Source organism: Trachinotus anak, unplaced genomic scaffold (assembly GCF_046630095.1).
Source record: "Trachinotus anak isolate AG129_WGS33_773 ecotype Australia unplaced genomic scaffold, CSIRO_AGI_Tana_v1 ptg000033l, whole genome shotgun sequence".
NCBI lineage: Eukaryota > Metazoa > Chordata > Actinopteri > Carangiformes > Carangidae > Trachinotus > Trachinotus anak.
Window position 1 is genome coordinate 2,881,552 of NW_027273884.1, and position 23,208 is coordinate 2,904,759.

At 39.0% G+C, this 23,208-nt stretch overlaps 1 protein-coding gene across 11 annotated transcripts in view; it reads left to right on the forward strand.

The window, feature by feature from the left end:
* Positions 1 to 23,208, forward strand: part of LOC139614045 (CAP-Gly domain-containing linker protein 4) — a 42,323-nt gene that overhangs the window by 11,553 nt on the left and 7,562 nt on the right. For 5 of the 11 annotated variants that reach the window (XM_071471131.1, XM_071471133.1, XM_071471132.1 and 2 more), the window contains 7 exons: positions 5,888 to 6,136; positions 10,335 to 10,470; positions 10,705 to 10,836; positions 15,452 to 15,547; positions 16,931 to 17,125; positions 17,254 to 17,388; positions 20,681 to 20,804. In XM_071471131.1, the coding sequence (XP_071327232.1) occupies positions 5,888 to 6,136; positions 10,335 to 10,470; positions 10,705 to 10,836; positions 15,452 to 15,547; positions 16,931 to 17,125; positions 17,254 to 17,388; positions 20,681 to 20,804 (1,067 nt within the window). Of the gene's footprint in view, positions 1 to 5,887; positions 6,137 to 10,334; positions 10,471 to 10,704; positions 10,837 to 12,632; positions 13,021 to 15,451; positions 15,548 to 16,930; positions 17,126 to 17,253; positions 17,389 to 20,680; positions 20,805 to 21,264; positions 21,588 to 23,208 lie in introns of those variants that run through there. The other 6 variants (XM_071471135.1, XM_071471136.1, XM_071471137.1 and 3 more) reach the window with 6 other exon arrangements.

Here is a 23,208-nt window from a genome sequence, read left to right on the forward strand (position 1 = left end):
GATTCATTAATTCTGTTGGTGAACATAAATGGCGTGTGTTCTTTGTATGCAGTAATTTTTCCACTGGAGGTCACTAAAGCACTACACACCATAATCAAATAATTCCCTTGCTCAAAGTGCAGAGGCTCTTTATTTTTGTGTGTGTCAATGCAAAGCTTGGAGAGCATGTGAGCTTGGCTTTATTTTGACCCTTTATTCAGAGATTTTCTGGATTAGAAACATGTTTTTTTCTTATCTTGCTAAGCAAGAGTTAAAAACACCATTGAGGAGAGATTTTCTGTCTGCTTTATTATGAAGGTTTATCAAGTCTATGCTGCTGCCAACTAGCACCACAGATGTATTGCATCTTTTTTACTCTCAGTAATCCTCTTTCTGTGACCCAACACATTTTAGATGAGCTATACAAAGTGAATCAAAGTCATAACATTGAGTAAACTTGTTTCATTATTACTCAAGGGAGTATGTTACAAAATGAACAGTACAAAATGCACAGAACACATAAAGCAAAGCAACATTAACTTTATGTTGCCCCAAACATGTAAAACCACAAATGTAGTTTAGTGAAAATATATTGATCAATTATCAACCATGGTATTTGTCAACACCATTTCTGTACATTTAGTTGCAGGTGAGGAAAAAGTACTGGAACATTTTACTCAAGTAAAAGTGTAATTACTTTTTCAATTCAAAAGAAATTCAGATAAAAGTAAACATTACTGTGTTAGATAATTGAAAGGGAAAGGGGAGGAGTACAATGTGATATGGTGATAATAATAACATATGATAATGCTATTAAATCAAAGACCATCTTTAGGCTACGGGGTGTATATGCATTGGTATTTCAGATACACGGTTACCAGGTGAGACCAGCACCAAAAGCATCCAATAAATCCTAGTCAGGCACTTTGCAGCCTGAGCATACAACTGGTAATTACAACAAATAGTGGCAGCGACAGCTAGCTGTGGCGCTTCTGCTGTGGCATGTATTCATTTCCAGACATTCAGAACAATTTAATTATCCTGCATGTGACCATGGTTTAGTCTCTCTGCTTCTCTTAACACTTCTAAAATAACCTTACACACAACAACTATATAACTAAAATAATTATATACTTATTAACAACAGAATAAAGCAGCAGAAAAGATGGAGGTCGTATAAGCAGTGAGTATAAACGACATAGTGACTACAGCTAACAAACACAAAATGTTGCGTTTCGAGGCAATGCAATACTTGTTGATGTCTGTATGGTGAGTTACAACAGTCAGCCATTTGTTACACACATCAGTTTTAATGTCCTTATGTGAGTCTAGTGCACCGGACAATTGGCTCTTTGTCCAGCTTCTATGCTTGTTCACACTTGGTGCAAAATATAACCTGCTCAGCCTCTGTGTGTCACTGTGCTCCTCCAGGTTTTCAAACACTGAGCTGAATGAGCTGCAGTCACATCGACAATTATTAAAAGCAGCAGAAAAGTGGTGCACACTTCACTGACCGTAGAAATGATCGTTGATGCCACAGCTGGAGGATCCACCGTTAGTATTTTAGCATTTAGTGTTTAAACAAACCCAGCATGCAGTGCAACATGACTGGTTTGTTTGATTTTGGACACTTGGTTGCTGGGCGGTGCATTAAATTAGCAGCTTCTTCTCTGCTGCAGCTGGTGATTCGGCTCTTTGATTTGTTGTTCTCACATGGTTAACTTCATCATGTGACTTTGTTTTCACTCATTCAACATTTTCAACCTAAATGTCACAAAGTAAAGAGTGAAATTAATGATTTTTGAAAATACTCCAAAAAGTATGAGTTGTTACAGTAACGGGAATAAATGTAACTTGCTATTTACACCTCTACTAAGTTGTTATGTTGGTCAGTACCCTTCCTATCAAATTGTGTCATGTGCTTTTGAAAAACAGCGGTGGTGGTTAGCAGTGGAGTATAAGGCAGAGCCAAGAAATTCAGTTTACAATTACAACAAACCTTGGATATGTGCAGTGGAAAGCTCTATAAGGATGGAAAAATAAAACAGTTGCTGACCTTTCATGCTTCCCTCATCACATATCGTACTGATTAATAGCTTTGACAACTTACCATACTTTCCACCAGTAGTAAGTTACTATAGTGGATTGCTTAGTTGGTTGTTCCAGTTTAAGATTTGAAGTAAACCACTAGTACAAGTATGTTTGGTATTGGTATATGTAGGATTTTTGGTGGGTTGAGTGAAACCATCCTCAGAATGTTTCACTGACTAGTATACACCCAGTTGGCACTTTATTAGGTACACCTAGCGAAAACTAATGGACTCTAATACAGCAGTGCTGTACTGAAGTATACCCTCATGAAGGTTATAATGTTCAGTTTATATTGAAACTGTTTAACTGTTTTAGAGAGGTGCTGATTAAACTTTATGGTTTGGAAGCTGCAGTTTGAAGTACTATTGAATTGTACTGTTACAGACGTTTCTTTTATTTTGTAGCAATGTGGGGGCCAAGCAAGTTTCACACCAGTTAATTAAAGATTGGCTAGGACATGACTTGATTTCTTGTTTGGCACTTTTGTTGCCAATTTCAATTGGCTGTTATGGTTTAATGCTTTAATGCTGCCAATTGATTGCCAATGATTTTAGGGTTCCTTGAAATTGGTTCCCAAGGCCATGTACCAAGTTGGGTATGGATACATACAAACTGTTGATGATGCAGGATCTCACTTCCTGTTTGGTGGCTTGACAGCTGTTTTTTTGATTGGCTGTGATGGAATTGAACTCAGTTTATGGTTAAAAAGTTACTAATGTGAATGTACCTTCAACTTTAACCTGTTGGCGGTGCTAGAGCACTTGAGGCACAGACTTGAAACTTGGTGAAAAGAATCACTGGAGTGTCCCTGGTCATTGTGCCAAATTTCTAAACTACAATACAGCTGATCAGCACTACAAACTACTGCCTCCAAAATGATCATACAGTTGAATCAACACCTCTCTAAGACACTTTCAGTAAAAAGTGAATCTTATAATCGTTCTTGCAGGACTGTCATATTAAACAGAATTCATTTTTTCGTTTTGTAGCACCTAATTTAGCGGTTGGTCAGTCCGCTTTGCTTTGTAGTGTACTGGGACCTCCAACAGGCGGCAGTGTAAGCTGTTAAGATGATGTTGCGATTACAAAGGGGAATTCACTTTTTAAATAAGTTTATGGAAACTTCTTTGATCCTGCTTGAGTTGTGCCTGCTGCGTTTTTGCCCCAATATAGGTGTAATACCCAGAAAGCTTCTGTGATGATAACATTTGTCTCTAACTTTAGGAAACTTAACTTTATCTGAAATGTTTTATTCCAGCAACGATCTTAAGAAAATTGCAATATCATTTTCCCCACATCAAAGTGCAACTTGAATCATTCATGTAGATTTTAAAGATATTAAATACATAGAAGTTGAAATTGTATAGCTAATGCCTATATTGGTTATTAATGCTTATATGCCAATAGCTATATTTTTATTAAGATAGTTTAAAAAAAATCATAAACTATTATTCAACACTGTAGACACAGTATTTAAAGAATGGGTCAGTGTGGGTGTTTGGCATCATGCTCCCTCAAGAAACTTGAATGAAACTTGCTGCTTACACCTGGTATTGAAATGTGATCTGTATGTGAATGAAGAGGAAAAACGTATGTTGGTGCAGTGTTTAAATGCGTTTGGATCAGAACATGATTGGATCTGCTTGACCACCTCTGGAAGTAGTCCGGCTCGCAATCTTCAATATCTGCAGCTGATTTGCGGCCACCTTGCATTACTCCTGCACATGGATATGAGGATAACGAGAATGCATGAAAAACACCAGGTGTAAATGGTGTCAGTCAGATTATTATCTAGTTAATGTCTCTGGATACAGATCGCATTCTAATACCAGATGTAAGTGTGGTGAAAGTGTCTAGAAGTGACTATTGTTCTGTTGAATACCTTATCTAAAACACAAATGGAAAGATGAGTAGGTTGAATATTGGAAAAAAAGTAAAAGTTGCATAATTTCAATACACAGGACACTGAACTGAAAATTACATTTCTTCAACCAGCCTTGTTAAGTACTGGGCTTTATTGTAACTGTGAATAGCAACGACAAGCACAAAGTGGTAGGTGCTGGGTGCATGGACTGTGTGAGCATTTCTGAGAACGTCTGCTATTTTGGTTCATGCAGGTGCACCAGTGCAAAGTGCAAAAGTGTTGGCTGGGGTGGAATATAAATTGGAGGGTGGGGTGATTTTAATAAATTCAGTCTTATTCAATCACATCACTGGTCTCATTGCTCAGAAACAGCTGAGCTACTCATACTTATCTGGATGGTGCAGAGCAGCAAAGTGACACAATAGCATTCACACCATAATGCATTTCAAGAATAAAACTTGAAATGCTACCTTTGGTAAAAAGGAAAGATGGGAAGGACGCAGGATTGATGAGCTGCTGTAATCCGACATCTCCCACATAAACAACAGAATACAGAGTCATAATGGACCAGTGTGATGTGTGTAATGTATGGGTTTTCTTTCTGTGAGCCTGGTTTCATTTATACATGTTTTTAATAAAGGTAAACACATCTCATAGCCATAAATAATGGCACTGCAGAGTTATCAACATATATGTCCTGCTGCCTTCATAAGGCTGCAGGGATTTAATGAACTGAAGGAGAAGTTTTTTTATACAGTATAAAGAAGCTGTGGACAAAAGAAACTGTAAGAAACACTCATTCAGAGATAAATGCAGACTGATGCACAGACAATTTATAGATGTTCCTACTTTAATTTAGTTAATTTCTTATTCCAACTTAAGTGCTTCTGCTGGCTGGGGAGTGATTTTAGTTAAAATGGTTTATTTACATTAAGCATTATTTCCTTATCCTTGTGCATTTGCTTTGTTTTTCCAGTTTGCTCTTGTTGATTAAAGTGGCAGCAAATGACTGTGCAGAAACAGATGCTGTTCTGAGATGTCTCTTCTCAGAGCAAAGTTTAGGACACATTTAACAACAAAATACCAGAACTGACATTTGTGCTGCCTCATTTTAATTAACCTCTCACCTGTTTGCACCTCTCCTCCCTACTGTGCACTGAGCACTTAAAAACTACACAGATGTCCAAAGCCAATTTCAAGGTCAGGAAACTACCAGACTGTGGGAGCACTGCTTGCACTTTCCATTGTGCTGCCACAAAAATAGGGTCCACAGGTATCACACTGAGGCAGAAATGCAGACCAGCACAAGCACATTCTTTCTAGCCACTGTTGCAGATTAAGTGACATGTACCTGAACTGAGTGTTACAACATGTGAACAACAGGTCTTGGCAATGGAAAAATAAGCTCCTTTTTCATCTTTATCAGAGATCACTTATACTGTTGTTGGAGGGGATGGCAAACACGAGTGTGCCCCAATTACCCCACCACAATAGTGCTGAATGAGCTCCTTCTTCTGTAACACCTGTCTCCTCCTACCTTTGTTGACACTTGGGCTTGCTGACTCTGTCTCAGTTCTCACTGACTGTACTTTCTTTGAGCCATTTGACTAAGCATCCATGTTGTGCGCCTGCTGATCAACTGGTTTAACACGATGATGGGGATTTTGTTCTGAGTGCAGAGATAAGATTAAAGATTGTGTTAAGCCAAACAAAGTTGCTACAGAAATGATAACGGTGAACTAATAGAAGCAACAATGCCAAGTTTTACTTTGAAGTTGCACCAATCTTTCATCAGTGAGGTTGATGTTGTATTTGATATTTATCAATATTGATAATTTAGATCACATTTACGAAGCATGCTAGCAAATAAAAAAATTTTATGGAATGAAATGCACTTCTTATTCATCAGTTTATTGTCACTCTTTTGTGCTTTTTCCTTGTTTCCTCCCACAGAATGAAAAAGGACAGTGCCCAGCAGATGTGGTGCCTGACCCCCTTGACATGCCCTTGGACATGGCAGATGCAGCCGCTGTGGCCAAAGAGCTCCGCACTTTGCTGAGACGGGCTTTACCACGACCCAGCTCCCCTCTACCCCTAACTGTACAAGCCCAGTCCCCTCCTGCTCTCTCTGATAAGGCCAGGATACAGCTCGCTGCCATGGGAATCTGTCTGGGTGAACGTGTGGTGATAGCTGGACAGAAGGTGTGTGACAGTTCACTAAGGGCAGGAGCAATTTAAAGTTTCTTCATTAATTATTCAATATTGGTGTTTTCAGTCTTAAAGATTAGTCTAAAATATCCACCTTTTTCATCAGCAAGTATCTTGTTGTGGTTCAAGTGAGGGAAGCATTCTAGCCCTATAATTAGGACCTGATGATTAGCTGCATTCAAATGACAGTACACCTTTCCATTTGGAGGGAGAAGCAAATAAACTGTCTCCTCATAGTAGTTAGTGAGAGCTGCATGTAACTAAAGCTGTAGTCACCAACATGGCTGTGTGGTGTAAAATAGGGAAAACTAAACTTGCGTCATGGGCTAAGTCACTAATGAAACAATTAGCTGACATACAAGTAAATACATTTGGATAGATCAAATACTTCCATCATAATTTGTTTGGTTTTTTGTCTGACTTTATTTTCAAAATTAGCTGAAAGTTTTCAAAACAGTTATTCTTTACCTCTGAAGCTGCTTTAGTCCCATTAAAACTGAAACAGCACAGACAACTGCTTGAGATGTCTAATTTGACCAGTCATGGCTGTCGGTCAGTGAAGAAGAGGCTTAAAGTTATTGTAACTATGTAATGTTTAATCAGGTTTTGAAATTTCACTTTTGAAAACAATGTTATTCAAATGAATGGCTAATATTACAGTTATTAAAAAAAAAGCAGTTTAATTTCAATTTAATTTACCTCTTAAATTAGATTAACTAAAATAACATATATATGTAAGGCATTAGATGATAAGCAAATTAAGGTTAGTCAGTGAATCCTATGTTCGAATAATGGACCAACTCTACAATAGAACAGGCATTTCATAGTGACATATATTTGGCAGGAACACTGGCACAATATCTATTAAACAAGAACAGACTTCATTTCATTATGGATATTTTCCAGCTTTTTCTTTTCTTCCCCAGAGTAACTCTTTGTGCTAATAATTACCATTTCCTCTTGTTATAGTTTTCCTCTGTTAATCGTTTCCTCTGTTAATCGTGGATGTGTAACCATGTTACACATCCACGAAATCGAGAAGAAAGCACCAGATTTGACCCATTCAGAGTTAATTTCCTACCTTGTTTTCTTCTTTGTTTGTCTGTTTGCCAACTGAAATTCTCCCAAGGAGGATGTAAAGTGTGGGGAGCTTTTAGCTTTTCCAGTCCATCCCTCTCTGTACAGGAGCCAGATCAGCTAGCACAACTCACCAGCACAGTGACAAGACCATGGTCCCTCACCAGTTTCCCATCCCACAAAGTCAGAGCACCTAGCCAAGCTGCAAGGACCCTAGCTGGGGACTGAACCTGAGTTACCCAAATGTTCACATTAATAATGTTTTCTCCGGTTATCTCTACAAAGATGTTAAAATAGTTAGAGCACACTACCAGGTGTACACACAGCACAAAGAGTTTGTATTTGCTTATGTGCATTAAATGTTTGGAGTCAAATCCCTGCCATGTCCCTTTTCAGAATCAGAAGAGAATACAGTGAATTTTTTTCATGGTATTATTAATTGAATTGATGTACTGTATTTTATATTAACTCACTCACAGCACATAAAATAAGAGTCCACAGCATAGTGTACAAATGGAAGTGTCTGCCTCATGCCTGTAGCCACATCACATCAGTGCTATGCAGCTGTACAGTGATTTATCCTCAACAAAGGCTTTAGTAATTTTTTTTCTACAATTATTTCAGCCCTCGACAAAGAAAAAATAGTTCCTTGTTCCTAGGCAACACCGTTTGGCATCCTTCCAGCATTCAGGGTTATGTCTAACAGTTCATTGTGGCATATCATTAGCATTTATCTAAACATGTTCAAGTTCAACCAACTCAAAAAATATTGTTTTTAAGTACTCCTTCTCTTCCTTTTTGCCTGTGGGTCATCCCACTCTCTTGCTTATTTATTCACTGAATCTCACAGGATGTCTGTGAAATGTGTGAACTCAATTACATTAGTTGATTCATTGTAGCAGTGCAAATGTGTAATGAGCTCAAGTGTTTGAAAATTGATAAATCAAGAGTAAAACAAAGTGATACCCTGGTATGTAGTTCTATACAATACTGTGATTATAAGCATTTATTCAAAGTTTCTTGACCCGTCACAATATAATTACACGTTCTGTTTTGGCTGCATGAAATACTGTAGCTCCTGCGACAGCTACTATAGTCTCCATGTTTTGACAACCCCCCCTCCAATACAGCAGGTGAAGGAGACATCCACAGTGGTGCCAGTGGTACATAATTACCAGACTCCTCTCTGGCAGTCATTGGTGCTTCAGTATCATAAATACTTCCTCAGATTCACATGGAAATTGTAAACGAAATGATTTTTGAGTCTTAAGTTCAAATCTTGGTAACCTCTGTGTCATTTTGTGAATGTGTTTTTATTGCCACAAGCTCACCAAAAAACCTAAACTCTTATGACTGGAAGTCCTGACAAATGACTCTGCTTAGATCAGGAAATCCTTTTTTTCAACTCTTAGGACTAAGGAGTTTATTAAATTTGAATGGGGCTGCTTTTTTATGCTTTTAAGGAAGTGTGAGTTTTGAAAGAATTTGAAAACAACTGATCAAGGAAGTGATCCCTGGCTCAGGGTTTGCTCCACTTGTCTGTCAAGGTGAACTTATGAGACTTTACGGCTTTTCAGATTTACCATGCTGGAGCTCAGCATGTGGCTTGCAGACAAATCAGAGGCAGTCAGTGTGGTTAGAGGGATGAATGGTTATATACAAATAATGCAGCAGGTGTTAGTGCACGGTGGTAGAGGTGGCCTGTTTCTTGTCATTAGATTTGCCTAGACTGGGCTTGCATAGCAGTTCATTGCACACATTGTGAAAGAAAAGTCATGAAATAACTTCTGATATGATTCGGTGCCATATGCTTAAAATCGACTTGACCTGGTGGACAGATTGAGAGCACCAAGCATCAAAGCTACACTAAAGGAATCTTCAAACATCTGTCTTGCATATTGAAAGCTCTAAGTAGCATTACCAGCTGCAGTTTTAAAGAGGTACAGTGCACTTTAAAATACATGTTTCACATAGATGGGTGACTAATTGAAGGAAAAACCAACATAAAGTGTCTTAGTAAGGTGTTGGGCCACCATGTCCTGCCAGAACTGCTTTCCTGCTCCTTAGCATTGATTTTCAAGTCTCTGAACTCTACTCTTACAAAAGATATTCCTTTATTTGGTGAGTTGATGGTGGTGGAGAGCTCTGTCTAACAAGCTGGTTCAGCATCTCCCAAAGGTGTTCAATTTAGTGGAGATCTGGTGACTGTGAAGGCAACAGCATATGATTCATTCAATCAATCATTTTCATACTCATCAAACCGTTCGGTGACCCCTCATGCTGTATAGATGGGGGCATTATCATCCTGGTTCTCCACTCATTTTTCCAGTTTTTTCCTTTACTTTGTCACCGTCTTATGTGGATCATTAGACTTTCTATTATGACCAGCTTTTCTGTGAAAGAGAGACATTTATGGGTCTCAGGTCCATGATAATGTGGTGTATGACACCTCCATCTGGACTTAAGGCAATCAGTTCTTTACCCTCCATTTATTAATAACTCGTAAACTGCCAACATAGACCTGGGAGGAATACTGATCCAGACATCATTACAGACAGATATATGTAAGCTTGTGTTCAGAGTTTGCTTCATTGATAACACAGTAAGGTCAGCTGTTCAACTGAAAACCACTGGCCTAGTCCCTAGTCCTGTGTGGCCAGGCCAACTGCACACATACACATGTGTAGTAGATGCAGAGATAAAGACATGTAAATGAGGAAACTCTAATTCTAGCACTGCTGGACATTTTCTCTGAAAGACAGAGCCATTAATAGATTTTCGTGCTGTACAGAGAACAGAATTGCAGCTTGCCCATTTGTAGAGATTGACTAATCAAAACTCTTATTATTTTTGTACAGTGTAATGCTTTGATCTCTATTGTCTTTTAATTGTTTATCTCTTCTGCTGCTCAAGTGAACGTGGATGCATTAAGATGTTGTGGAGTTTCTGATGGGGGTTCTGCCCTTGACTTGATGCATAGCTTTTCTAATGAAGATATTACTTCACACACTGCTCAGTACAATTCCTCTGCTGCATGTATTGATTATTTTGTGTTGATTTATTTTGCAGAGTGTTTATATTAGTTTTTGCTTTGTACACATTTGTGTGTGCACAGGTTGGAACCCTGCGTTTCTGTGGCAGCACTGAGTTCTCCGGAGGCCTGTGGGCTGGAGTGGAGCTGGACAAACCAGAGGGCAAGAACGACGGCTCGGTAGCAGGCGTTCAGTATTTCACCTGTCGAATCAAACATGGTAGGTCATGCCACGACCCAGAAGCGCTTAAAGATCAAACACACTGATTCATCCACCTGCTCCATCAATTACTCCTACCACTACTGACTTTGTAAGACCTAATTGGCCCATTCAGATATTCAGTGGTATCTTATTCAATCACACAAAATTAGATTTATCCTTTTTCTATGTGTCAGTAAATTGAATGTGTGTATGTAATGAGTCTTTTGCTGTTGTTGGACCCTCTACCCACAGGAATATTTGCTCCCCTTTCCAAGATAAGCAAACCATTGGAAAGACATAAAGTGAGCACCATAAAGACATCTACACCCATACGCCCCCCTCGTCGCATAGACCTGTCCCGCATCACCTCCAAGATAAATACAGGTAAAGGACAAGTGGTGAACGGATCGTAACTCTTCAGAACATTACTGCTTAATCGCAATTTGCCTTTGATGTGTTTGGTGTTCTGTCAAGATGTAAAGAGGGTACAAAGAGGGTCACACACAGATTGTGATAACTGTTTGTTGAGAGAGAGAGAGAGAGAGAGAGAGAGAGAGAGAGAGAGAGAGAGAGAGAGAGAGAGAGAGAGAGAGAGAGAGAGAGAGAGAGAGAGAGAGAGAGAGAGAGAGAGAGAGAGAGAGAGAGAGAGAGAGAGAGAGAGAGAGAGAGAGAGAGAGAGAGAGAGAGAGAGAGCTACTGCTCCATTCAGCTCTGTTCTCATGATTCAAGCTGTGTTCAGATCCTGCCAGGTTCACCAAACATTGCAGGTCAGCATAATGCTCACACATTTCTGTAAAAATCTGGAGGAATTGGTTTGCCTGAGGAGTTCTGGCACAAATTACTTTAACCAAAAAAAAGACTTAAAATGATGAAGTCATAACAGGCAGTACAAAGGCAGCGAGAGTTAATGGCCTGTAGGGCCCCGAGGGCAAGGAAACGTGTGAACTTCTGTGAGCACAGGTGAAAAAGATGTGTTACAGACAAACAAGTGTGACTCTTGTCATGGACAGTCCTCTGGAGGACAACATGGATACATTATTGGAGACCACATTTCATATAAAAAGAAAAGAACTGTACCAACCTCATACAAACCAGACACTTTTGAGAAATATTATTCCCATAAATTGCTTCCTAATATTTCCTCTTAATTAAAGAACTTAATTCAAGTGCACTTACTTTGAGCAGCTTTGGGTCATGAGTAGTAGCGTCAATACAAACAGTGACTTGTACTTGTCCATCTTCTCATTACTCGAGGGATGATGTGCTGAAATAAGAGAAGAAGTGTTGGTGGAAATAACCCCTGATTCTCCACTAACTGCATTACAACAGCCTCCACTTCCTGTATGATCATAGATTCCCCTTCTCCTTCTAATGTCCAATTAATGTCATCATCATATACAGTACAATACAATATTGGCAAAAGGCTGTTTAATTTTTCTAAAGTAGAGGTACTAACATTATCCACATGCACTGTCAGGAGAATATAGCTTGGACTCATTGTAAACATTTATTTGAAGTACTTCACAGTTTGAAGTACGGAGGATCCACGGGGAGAAAAACCTGAAAACAAAGCAATTGTGGAAGAGTCTCAAAAATTGCAATCCAATCCTCTAAATATCTTCCTCGAAATTTAATTTGTGCTCTGTACATTGTGATCAGACTCAGACTGAATGTATTTCTGATGCACAGTTGATCCCTGCTCGTGAAACCAGATGAGTACAGGTTGATACCACTAGCTGCTGGATTACTTCACCAAGCCAAAGAGGTGGCTTTTGTTTAAAAGACAGTCTGCACATACTGACTAATAATTTGAAGTGGGCATGCAATGAAAACAATGATATTCAGTAGGATGCATGGAAACCAAGGCAATGCCTCATTTTTCTGCATCTGTAAATTATTCAGTTAAATTTACAAGAACAGTATATCCAGTGTTAATTTTTTCTATTAGATTAAATTTTATTTATGTAGTGCGGAATCATAACTGAAGTTATCTTAGGGCACTTTTTATGTAGAGCAGAGAGAGCAATAATAATAATAATAAAAAGATAATTAAAGAACCTGTAGTAGGATTAATAATAAGACTAACAATAGAAATAATAAGACTAATAAAAAAAACTAAACAAGAGGACTAATAATAACAAAGAGACAAATAATGAGACAAAAGATAATAATTGTAGCAGTGGGTGTTTTCAGCAGGATCATGGGAGCAGTGGATGGTTTACAGGCACAGATCCACACTCTACAGCTTTGGAGGCAGAGACACCTGCAGAAAGTGACAGGAGGAGAGAGGAGAAAGCACAAAACTACAGGAGAGAGAAGAAACTAACATGAATTAATGGTATATGAATGAGTGCAGATGGAGATGAGGAGCTTGGTGCATCATGGGAAATCCCATGGTAATCTAAGCCCATAGCAACCTAACTAGAGCATCATTCAGACAAAACTACAAGCTTGATCAAAAAATAAATTTGTAAGGCTACTCTTAAACGTGGAGAGGGTGTCTTTTCTATAGTTGCTGTCTCTAATATTATTGATCCTGCAAATAATAACCAAGTCAAACATGCATGGACTGTGAAACTTTTATCAAACGTGTTTTTAACTTAATAAAAAATATATATCTGTAAAATATAAAAAATGTTGTGACTACACTCATTCTAGATATCAAATGAGATGCCCATGCTGACAGTTTTCATGATGACACGGTGGACGTTTAGCCAACTATGGAGGGACTGAGTGAGGCCACAGTGTTCAGATGAGGTCATCAGCTGAGTCACGGCTCCAGCTGATGACTTCTTTTGTGCCAAAAAGAAGCTTTCTTAACTTTCCCAGCCTGCATGAGCCATGGCAGGATTTATTGCATCTGGGCTTTCATATTAATCTTCTTCGAATGCTTTGAAAAGTGGATTCTGAACCAGTGCCAAAGCACAATGCATAAATTAGACCGCTGACAAGACCTTGCTCTGACAGTCCTTGGATGCCCACATCCTCAACTCCCGACTAATGTTGTCTCATAATATAGTCCAGTCACCTCCGAATGTTGTAGAAACCTTGCCTTGGTAGGTTTTTGTAGTTCTTCCACCCTCTAGGGTTTATAGCTGTATTGTGGTGATGTAATATTCAAAGGTATTGAAGGCCAATTGATCTGGACGTGACTTGAATAGTGGACCTCATAGTGGCCTATGGAATCCGGTGATTGATAGTCCAATTAAACAGGGTTTAATAACTAGGGCATAGACAGGCTGAAAAGCCTGGCAGCCATTCATCACAAGGTGTGTGAATGTGTATGTGTGGCATGCAATGCATGTGAGGGCGTGTGTTGGCACCTCCATACAACCCAAGAACCAGACTAATTTATGACAAAACACTTTTCAGGGCCTTTCTGAGCCATTTACTGCCCAAACTCCTAGAGCCACCTGCGTTTTAGCATCCCGATGGATCAGCTGTGCAGACAGCTCGCCTGTGTGTATCTATAGATTGGATGGGTCATTGTGGGACTATCTGGCTAACCAGTAGAGACGGACACAGCAGAATGCCAGGCTGGACCTTATTAGAGTGTGTCAACTGTAGCTCAGGCCTCAAAGGGCGGTGGGAACATAGTCAACGCTCACAAAACACCACTGCTTGATTCATAAAGCCTCAGTCTGTGCTGCAGTCCATCACTTTAAGTGAACGTCAGTATGTGGAGGGGATAGATAGAGCCAGGAGGTCCCTGCAAGCTAAAGGTCAAGTGACAAGAAATGTTTGGTATTCTGAGTTGGAATGTAGTCTCCTGTTTGGAGTTCAAAGGAGAGACACAACTCTGCCTCAGAGGGGAACGTTTCCCAGCTGCCTCTAAATGTGAACTGAAATGGCAATCAATAAAAATACCAAGCTGATCTGAGATTTTTCTACCACTTTTTTAAAGCTCCATATAAGATTTGGACTAAGGTGACATATTTGGGAGATGAGATGCGACAGTTTATGTGGCAGATTTATGCATGAATTGAATCCTCATTAGAGCTGATTACTTATTTCTTAAATCTGTTTAGATACACTGGTGTTGATTTTATTGCCAATTAAAGAGTCGGCTCTAAAAGGCTTTTGTCAGTTTAATTGTAGGTTTAATTCATTTCAACAAACAATAAATTAAGCTTGAAGTCATGAAGTTTTGGTGCTATAAACTAGTTAAAGAACATTATTATGTTTACTTCTGCATGAAATGTAATTTCTCATTGTGTGCCAAGATTTCTTTTGAAGATTTTTGGCTTCTGAATTTAGTGTAATTGGGTCTTTTATGTGGGTGTAACTGCTTGTCTCAGCATATTTAAGTGTTTTTATTGTGTGTTGGAGTGAAATACAGTCTTAATTCAATCAAGAAAAAATGCCTTTCAGTAATTCTTGTTTCATCGCTACTCAACAATACCATGCTGTCCTCTCTTTGCATTTCCTCACTCTGCTGCTCTTGTGTGTTATCTTTTCAGTGTCACTCTGACTCTGTTTTTAATGCTACCACTCTTGGAGTGCTACACTGTGTGCCTTCTTAGTTTCCCTCATTTCTAGTTCTCTTTAATTTCTCCAAACTTAATGAACTATTTAAACTGTATTGCCAAATATTGGATTCACATTTGGACGAGTTTTGTTGCTTTGGATGGCTACTTTACATGGAAACCAGTCCACCTACGTTTATGATGTTTCCACTTAGATTATACATCCAGTCTTAGTGCTGTTTTGATCATCTGAACAGCACAACAACTATAGAAATTAGACAGATTTAAATGTTTCCCATTTCAGCTGTTTTCACTTAAACTACACAGTCTTCATACAATTTCCAAAGTTACTTTAAAATTTTGCAAACGTTACACAACTGTAATGATGCATTATTTATGCAACCTTCTAATTGACAAAATGATTATTAATCTGTGTGTTTTAAAAAAGAAGTCACTGTGTCTCTTTTGTCTGTCTGTGTGTGTGTCTGTGTGTGTGTGTGTGTGTGTGTGTGTGTGTGTTTGTGGGAGTTAAGGTTTATCTCCATCTGTCAAAAAACCCATTGATAATCAAAAAAGTCCACCTGGTCCCAATCAGGGCACAAAAGGAGATGCCTCACTGACAAAGACAGGTACTGTAGTTACAGCTGAGTGTGCGCTTCAATGCACTGTGTATCAGAGAATGTAGTGTGGATGTTAGTTTGCACTATTTAATATAATCTCCCCTGGTTAAAGGTGTGGAAATCGTCAAATCCTAGTTCCACACACTGCTAATCACCACCTGTCTCTGGTAATTAGTGCATCTTAATACTTGAATCCAACATCATAATCCATCTGTGGGCAGCTCTATAGGAACATCAATGTGCTCATTTCCACTCTATCCCATACTTTCATATACCACTGTGTATCCCTGTGTGTCCCCCATTACAGACGCATTTGCAATCCAATCATAATTCAGATAGTATATTAGAGTTTCTATCTACATTTAGATTGAAACACTGATTGTGTTTCAGCAGCAAGTGAATATTGAGCATAATCTTAGATTCCAGATATTTCTTCAACCTGAAAATACAGTAACCTGAATGTGAGGTTCATTGTGCATGAAGCCAAAACCACACCAGTCCAGTGATCAATTAAAGTAGTGAAGGATTGATGAGCTCAAACAGAAATGACAGAATCAGCTGCTTCGGCTATTATTCCTGCGCATTGCCGTCTACTCTCATGGGGCGTTAGCTAAGACTTACCACTAAAAACTATTTTTGGCAAACGTTGAGAAGATTTCTGCCCATCGCTGTCTGGGTTCCAGTTTGACTGTAGCTGAATATTCGCTTCTTAAACCACTTTGGCACAGATTTAATCAATTAGCCTGTAAGAGTTGGGCACTTAATGAACTTATGGCCTGTGAAGGTTTCTGAAAGTTAAAAGCTTAATGAGGTCCTGCATCCAAATGGCTTTTAAAGAGTGAAACTGGGCATCCCCCCCCATACATCTCATCCCTCATGTTGGGAGGGGATTAGCATGTTGGCCCTCAGTTGGACCTCAGTAATGGGACAAGCTACTGCAAAAGACTGAGCTCACTTGATTTGTCTTTCCTTAGAATGATGTGACACAACTGCTTGGATTTCTGCACAAGTACAGTGGTAATTGTCTGGATCAGAGTGCTATAGGCACTGTCACATTCAGAAGAATGAAATGGGGAAAAAATAATAATTGGCTGAGCTTCATTATTTCAGTGGAATTATAAAAGTCCCAGACTGGATGGATGGTGGGTTCAGTATTAAGAGGAGGAAGCTCACAGTTTGTGCTGTGTGACATTAGACAGCAGAATGGACAACATTCACAACTGACGTCATAGTGGAGCCTAGCTGCAGCAGTTTGTGCACATTTTTGACTGATGTGTAGTTTATAGCTGGTAAAGGTGCTGTGTGCTCTGTTTCAGTCACTTCAGGTTCTTTCTTTAAATGACCTCTCCCCTGTGTTTCATGTCACTCATCCCTATGTCACTCTCACCACAGGTGTTCTCTCCCGCTCTCTCTCCTCTTCGTCCTCTTCTCTGGACTCTCGGCACGGGCCAGGTGCCCGACCTCGCCCGCTGCCGAGGCAGCGCCTTCCTGCCAGACAGAGAAGAGAACGTGTTTCCCTGAGTCCCAGGACCACGCCCTCACCGGCCCTTCATTCCTATTCTGGCACCACTGTGCTTACCACTGCAGGTCTGTGTTATCTTAATACTGATTTAATCAAGATTACTATAATTTCAGGATTATTATGATTTTAATAGAATCAAATTGAGGGCTTTAATTATCACAGTAGTGAATCACTCTTTGTTCATCTCTACCAGGTCCTCGAAGCCGAACCCCCTCAGCTAGTAGCTCTGTGTGTGAGGGGTCTGAGGTCCGCCTCGGGGAGAGGGTGCTGGTGGTAGGCCAGAGAACTGGTGTTGTCCAATTTTATGGAACGACCAGCTTTGCTCCAGGTCAGTTTTTCAAATTTGTGAAGATTTGACAGTTGAAATCACACGTGTTGCATTTCATCTCTTTAGTTTGGATTGTGTTTTAATCACATGCCTAAATCGTATGTCATGTTCTTCAACTTAATTTCTCTGTACAGACAATTACAGACAATTAAATTTGATGTCAGTGTGATTGTGTCTCATTATAGCAATTGCAAAAACTGAAATACCTGCAGTTAAAACATGAAATTCTTATTTTAAATTAAATAACAAGCACTGACAGTAATTCAGCAGACTACCTGTTGTATGGTTTTTACAGTTGACTATATGATTAATTTGACCTCAGTTTACCAGCTTATTAAAGTAAATGTTTTTTGTTGATATGTTAGATTGTTGGGGTTCAATAAAGAACACATGAGGCTTCAGGATGATCAAACTGCACTCTTTGGAAAAGGTTCAGCCATAACAGTGTTGGGTGTATGGCACATTGAGTTTAGAAAAAAAATCTTTGGAAAAAGTTTTTCTATCTTATTTAAAATATTTTTTAATATCTCTTTAATCAAGTCTGTCCTTACTTTGCTGTTTTCAGGACACAAGGAAAATTACTGCAGCATTATTTACTGTGTCCCCAGATGTATCCTGGTATTTTTAACTGGGTATCAAACTGTCGATCTGGTGCTTTTAAGCTAAATAAATGGATGAAGTGGTGCTTGCACAGCTTAGATAACCTGTTGTCATTACAAGGTTCAAAATTCAGATTCTTTTAATACATAAAAATAAAATGACTCAGACTCAAGTCTTTCTAGTAACATAAAGAAAGTTATCATGGTCGACTAGCAACTTCATAACCTTTGGAAAAAAAGACTTGTGGACATGTTCAAGGTTTAGCTTTTCATTTTCGTATATGGCGAATGAGCTCAGTCCTGAGAAATGACAGGGATGAATGAAGGCAGTTACATCTGTAAATGTAGAACTTGCCTGTGGTTGCCTATAGTTGGTACACCATGGAAACTTGTGAGTTCACTCTCCCTCTGTTCTTTTTGCTGCAAGAAATGTCAGATTCTTTTGCATAAATCTGAATACTTCTATGCATTATCATTATTGTACAATGAAACGTGGTGAAAGTTCAATAAGCTCTGTTAAGCTCTAATCTTTCAACTTACATGAGCTGCATTAAATACTCGGTCACACGTTAGAGCAGTGGCAAACCTCGAGTTGGACAGAAGATACTGGGACAAATAAGATATGAGAAACTCCTGCTCTGCAAAAGCTGTTGAAATCCAAACAGAAAACGGCTCATGGTATTTATTAATAGTTAGGCAATAGTTCTGCCCAGGCATCAGTCATGTGTGAACAAGTACTCATGTATCTCACACCACTGAGGATCATGTTTAAAGGGATTTCACTCTTAAGTTTCCTTTGATACTCTTAAATCAGTGCTAGCAGTGCTCTGTTATCTCAGCCTCAGTGCACTGAGGACTGTGTATCTGTAACAAAAACAGCACTTCTTACTGAACACCACACAGTAAATTACTTCTCTTTAACATTTTGTCTGAGCTGCCTCACTTGATAAAGATTCTTTGAACTCATTTTCTGCCTTGTATAGAATAATGACTTTATTTTACAGGGTAGCGACTGAAAATGAAAGAGCTAAACAGTTATTTATTTAGGAGCCACCTAATGAGGAGCGCTGTACAGAGAAATGTTCCCTGTGCCGCTTTATACACAAAAGACCAATTGACATGGAAAGCTGTCCTGAAACACTTGCATTTAATCTTGGGTTTGTTAATATGAATACAACAAAAAAATTAATTAAATTTCTTTGTAATTTATCAGATTATTATTATTATTATTATTATTATTATTATTATAGGTACCGGTACAGGTACCCCTCATTACAGGTAATGAGGGGTCTTTTCTCTACAACACAATTATTGATTTGTAACAATAAAATCAGGCCTCTGGGGTGTTGCATAGTTCATCAGATTTTCCCATTGTTCTGTAAATTGTACCAATTTATGATTGACAAATGCTGTTAGCTTCTCCATTTTCTACCCATGTATTTAAAGTTGTGCTCTCTTTGATAACCAATTCCTGGTAAGAAGTATATTCATTAAATATTAAATCTTGTCAACCATTCTGAGGGTGTATGTCCAAAATATAATATCTAGAGAGATGTAAAATTTAAAAATGTCTTGTAGGGTATTGTATATCCTTCTCAGTGTCTGATGACAGGGGAGGCCCAGAAAATACGGTAGTGGGCTTCATTTAGTTTCTCCAGCAAACAGGAAGGTTATTATCATGATGGGATTTCTCAATGGGTGTAATAAAATTCCAACCAAACTCCATCCATCTCTGTGAGCTGGTACACTTCCATTGGTATTTCCATATTGTTGTCCATTCCTCCTCAGATATAAATATCCCCCCTTCCCTCTCGCAGTTTACTTTAATGTATGAAGACAAATGTGTTTCAAAGATTTGACCCTTTCATATACATTTAATAATTCTGCTGAACTGTATCTAAACATTTCTATCAGAAGTGCTTGGCTCAGTTACATTTGTCACTTTCATATTGTCCCAGCTGTCCAGTTCTGAAATCTAGTATCCAACTTATTTGATGTAAAAGCTGAGTCACATTCACACCATTTAAGACTTACAGAGTCCATTTCAACCATGGATTACAATTGTATTTATGTAACTTTGAAAGTTGTTGTCAGCTTAGATTGCCTATATGGGAATGGAAGGTATTTTCCTTTCTGTGTTTTTCAATTGAGCAGTAAATGATGTTTTTCACCAGCACATTACAGCTCTCTTCTGAGCTGCAAAATAATCATCTATAAGAGAAAGTTGGCCCAATCCCCCCTTAGGCTAATTGCAAAGTCTAGGGATGAACTGTAGGTCTTTTACTGTGCCACATATACATTGATAACATTTTATCCCATTTAATAAATTGGTTTTGGTTCATCTCTATTGGCAGAGTCTGAAATAAATATAACAGTCTGGGCAATATGTTCATTTTAATGGATTCCTTGAGCTGAGACTAAAGAAAGGAATTAAAACCAGAATTTTAATTTTATCACCACCATTTACAAGACTGATAACTTTCTATGTATGTCCTTTTGGCAGACATATTTTCAGCCAGCAGCTGATTGTTCTTCTTTGTACATCTGATATTTACACTTGCTGGCATTTAATGACTAATACACTATTTCCTCACTCCACTCGTGACTGCATCTTTTACGTCACGTGATATGTGATTGTTCATCAGTGGTCCCTTGACCTAGTTTCTGGGCTGTCTGCCTTCTTGTCTGTACAGGGCTGTGGTTGGGCATTGAACTGGACAAGCCAAGTGGTAAGAATGATGGATCAGTGGGAGGAGTGAGGTACTTCAGCTGCCCACCAAAACATGGCGTCTTTGCTCCTCCATCTCGTGTTCAAAGGTGAGTGCAGGCCCTTTAAGGTAGCTTATATTTTCCACTAATGATTAATGGTCCCTTTTGATTTTTGCCAGCGGTCATCACAGGAGCAAAAACAGATTTGTCAAATAAGTATTGTTAAGAAATTCTTTAAAGTTCAGAGCAGATTTTTGAAGAATTTGACAATATGCCCTAAAACCCCTGAGGTAGCATTTCATAGCCCTCGTCAATACATCTGATGGTGCTAATGAGCTCCTTTGACAGTGTCATTTGTGTGAGTGTTGACATTTTTGATTTTGCCCTGTGTGCATCCAACAACCCACCTCTGCACTGATGATTAACGAGAGTCAGAGTTGTCAAACGTGGAGCCTGGGGCCCTCGCCCCCATGAGTTTAACGTGGCACCTAGTAATGATCCAGACATTGTCATCCATGCTTTTAAATATGGATTATGGATAATGAATATGTGTATTTCATTTGTTTAGGTTGGAGATATAAAGAGGTTTTCCTGTGTGGAATATGTGAGAGAATACCCTCAAACCGCTGCATTTGCCATTAAAGAGCATTTTCATGTTTTTAATTGATATGAATATACTGATATGTCTGTGTGATATGCATATGGTTAACTTCATAATATACTGTTATGTTTGCAAGTAAGACAGGGCATAAAGTGTAGATCATGAGTTGGTCATATTTTCAAGAATATTAATTACAGTGTATTACTTCTCTCTATGTCAGACAAGTTTCCTGTGTTCCTGTCAACAATAAAAGACGTGGTGAAAATAGTGAATGAATTCTGGTTTATTCATAGGACAGACGACTAAAGGCTTCACTACACAGAAAGCGTTCCAGATGTTTTACTTGTTCGTCTCAAGTGTGTCTGATGGAACAGAAAAAGCCGGTGAACTGCACCTGACATCCTGTGCAGACATCCTTAGAGAACTGTTAGAGAGCTGCCCTGCTATGTCTGTCTGTTTAGATGTGCCTAAGTTGATGTAAAACTTCTGTGACATTGTTTGATGCATCAGACCACAGATCTGGTGTAAATATAATCATAATGTTTCATATGGTCAAAATATTGTAGTGATGGTGTGTGGAGTGTACTGTCTATCAGACCGGCTGTCAGCTAAGGTGGCTTCTTAACCCTGGACTTCATCTCATTGTCGTTGCTGCCACCAGTTAAATTTCTTTGCAGACAAATGATGATGAGATTGAAGTGTTTTTTTTTTTCCTACATCTCATTTCCAGTTGTAGATAAGGTAATATGACATTGTTCAGCAATGATATAGATTTTACCTCCACTGGTTTAGTTTGTTTTTAACTTATTATTTTAATAGCCTTTGGAGTGTATTAGTTATATCATACAGTGCATCTGGAAAGTATTAACAGCGCTTCACTTTTTCCACATTTTGTTATGTTACAGCCTTATTCCAAAATGGATTCAATTCATTTTTTACCTCAAAATTCTACACACAACACCCCATAATGACAAAGTGAAAAAAGTGCTTGAAATTTTTGCAAATATATTAAGAATAAAAAACAAAAAAAAATCACATGTACATAAGTATTCACAGCCTTTGCCATGACACTCAAAATTGAGCTCAGGTGCTTCCTGTTTCCACTGATCATCCTTCAGATGTTTCTACAACTTGATTGGAGTCCTCCTGTGGTAGATTCAGTTGATTGGACATGATTTGGAAAGGCACACACCTGTCTATATAAGGTCCCATAGTTGACAGTGCATGTCAGAGCACAAACCAAGCCATGAAGTCCAAGGAATTGTCTGTAGACCTCCGAGACAGGATTGTATCGAGGCACAGATCTGGGGAAGGGTACAGAAAAATTTCTGCAGCATTGAAGGTCCCAGTGAGCACAGTGGCCTCCATCATCTGTAAATGGAAGAAGTTTGGAACCACCAGGATTCTTCCCAGAGCTGGCCGTCCGGCCAATCTGAGCGAGCGGGGCAGAAGGGTATTAGTCAGGGAGGTGACCAAGAACCTGATGGTCACTCTGACAGTGCACCAGTGTGGCTCTGTGGAGAGAGGAGAACCTTCCAGAAGGACAACCATTTCTGCAGCACTCCACCAATCAGGCCTGTATGGGAGAGTGGCCAGACGGAGGCCACTCCTCAGTAAAAGGCACATGACAGCCCGTCTTGAGTTTGCCAAAAGGCACCTGAAGGCCTCTCAGACCATGAGAAACAAAATTCTCTGGTCTGATGAAAGCTTGAGAAGCTCTGCAATGAAGAATGGGAGAAACTGCCCAAAAGTAGGTGTGCCAAGCTTGTAGCTTCATATTTAAAGACTTTAGGCTGTAATTGCTGCCAAAGATGATTCAACAAAGTATTGAGCAAAGGCTGTGAATACTTATATACATGCTATATTTTTTTTATTTTTAATTTGCAAAAGTTTCAAGCAAACTTTTTTCAC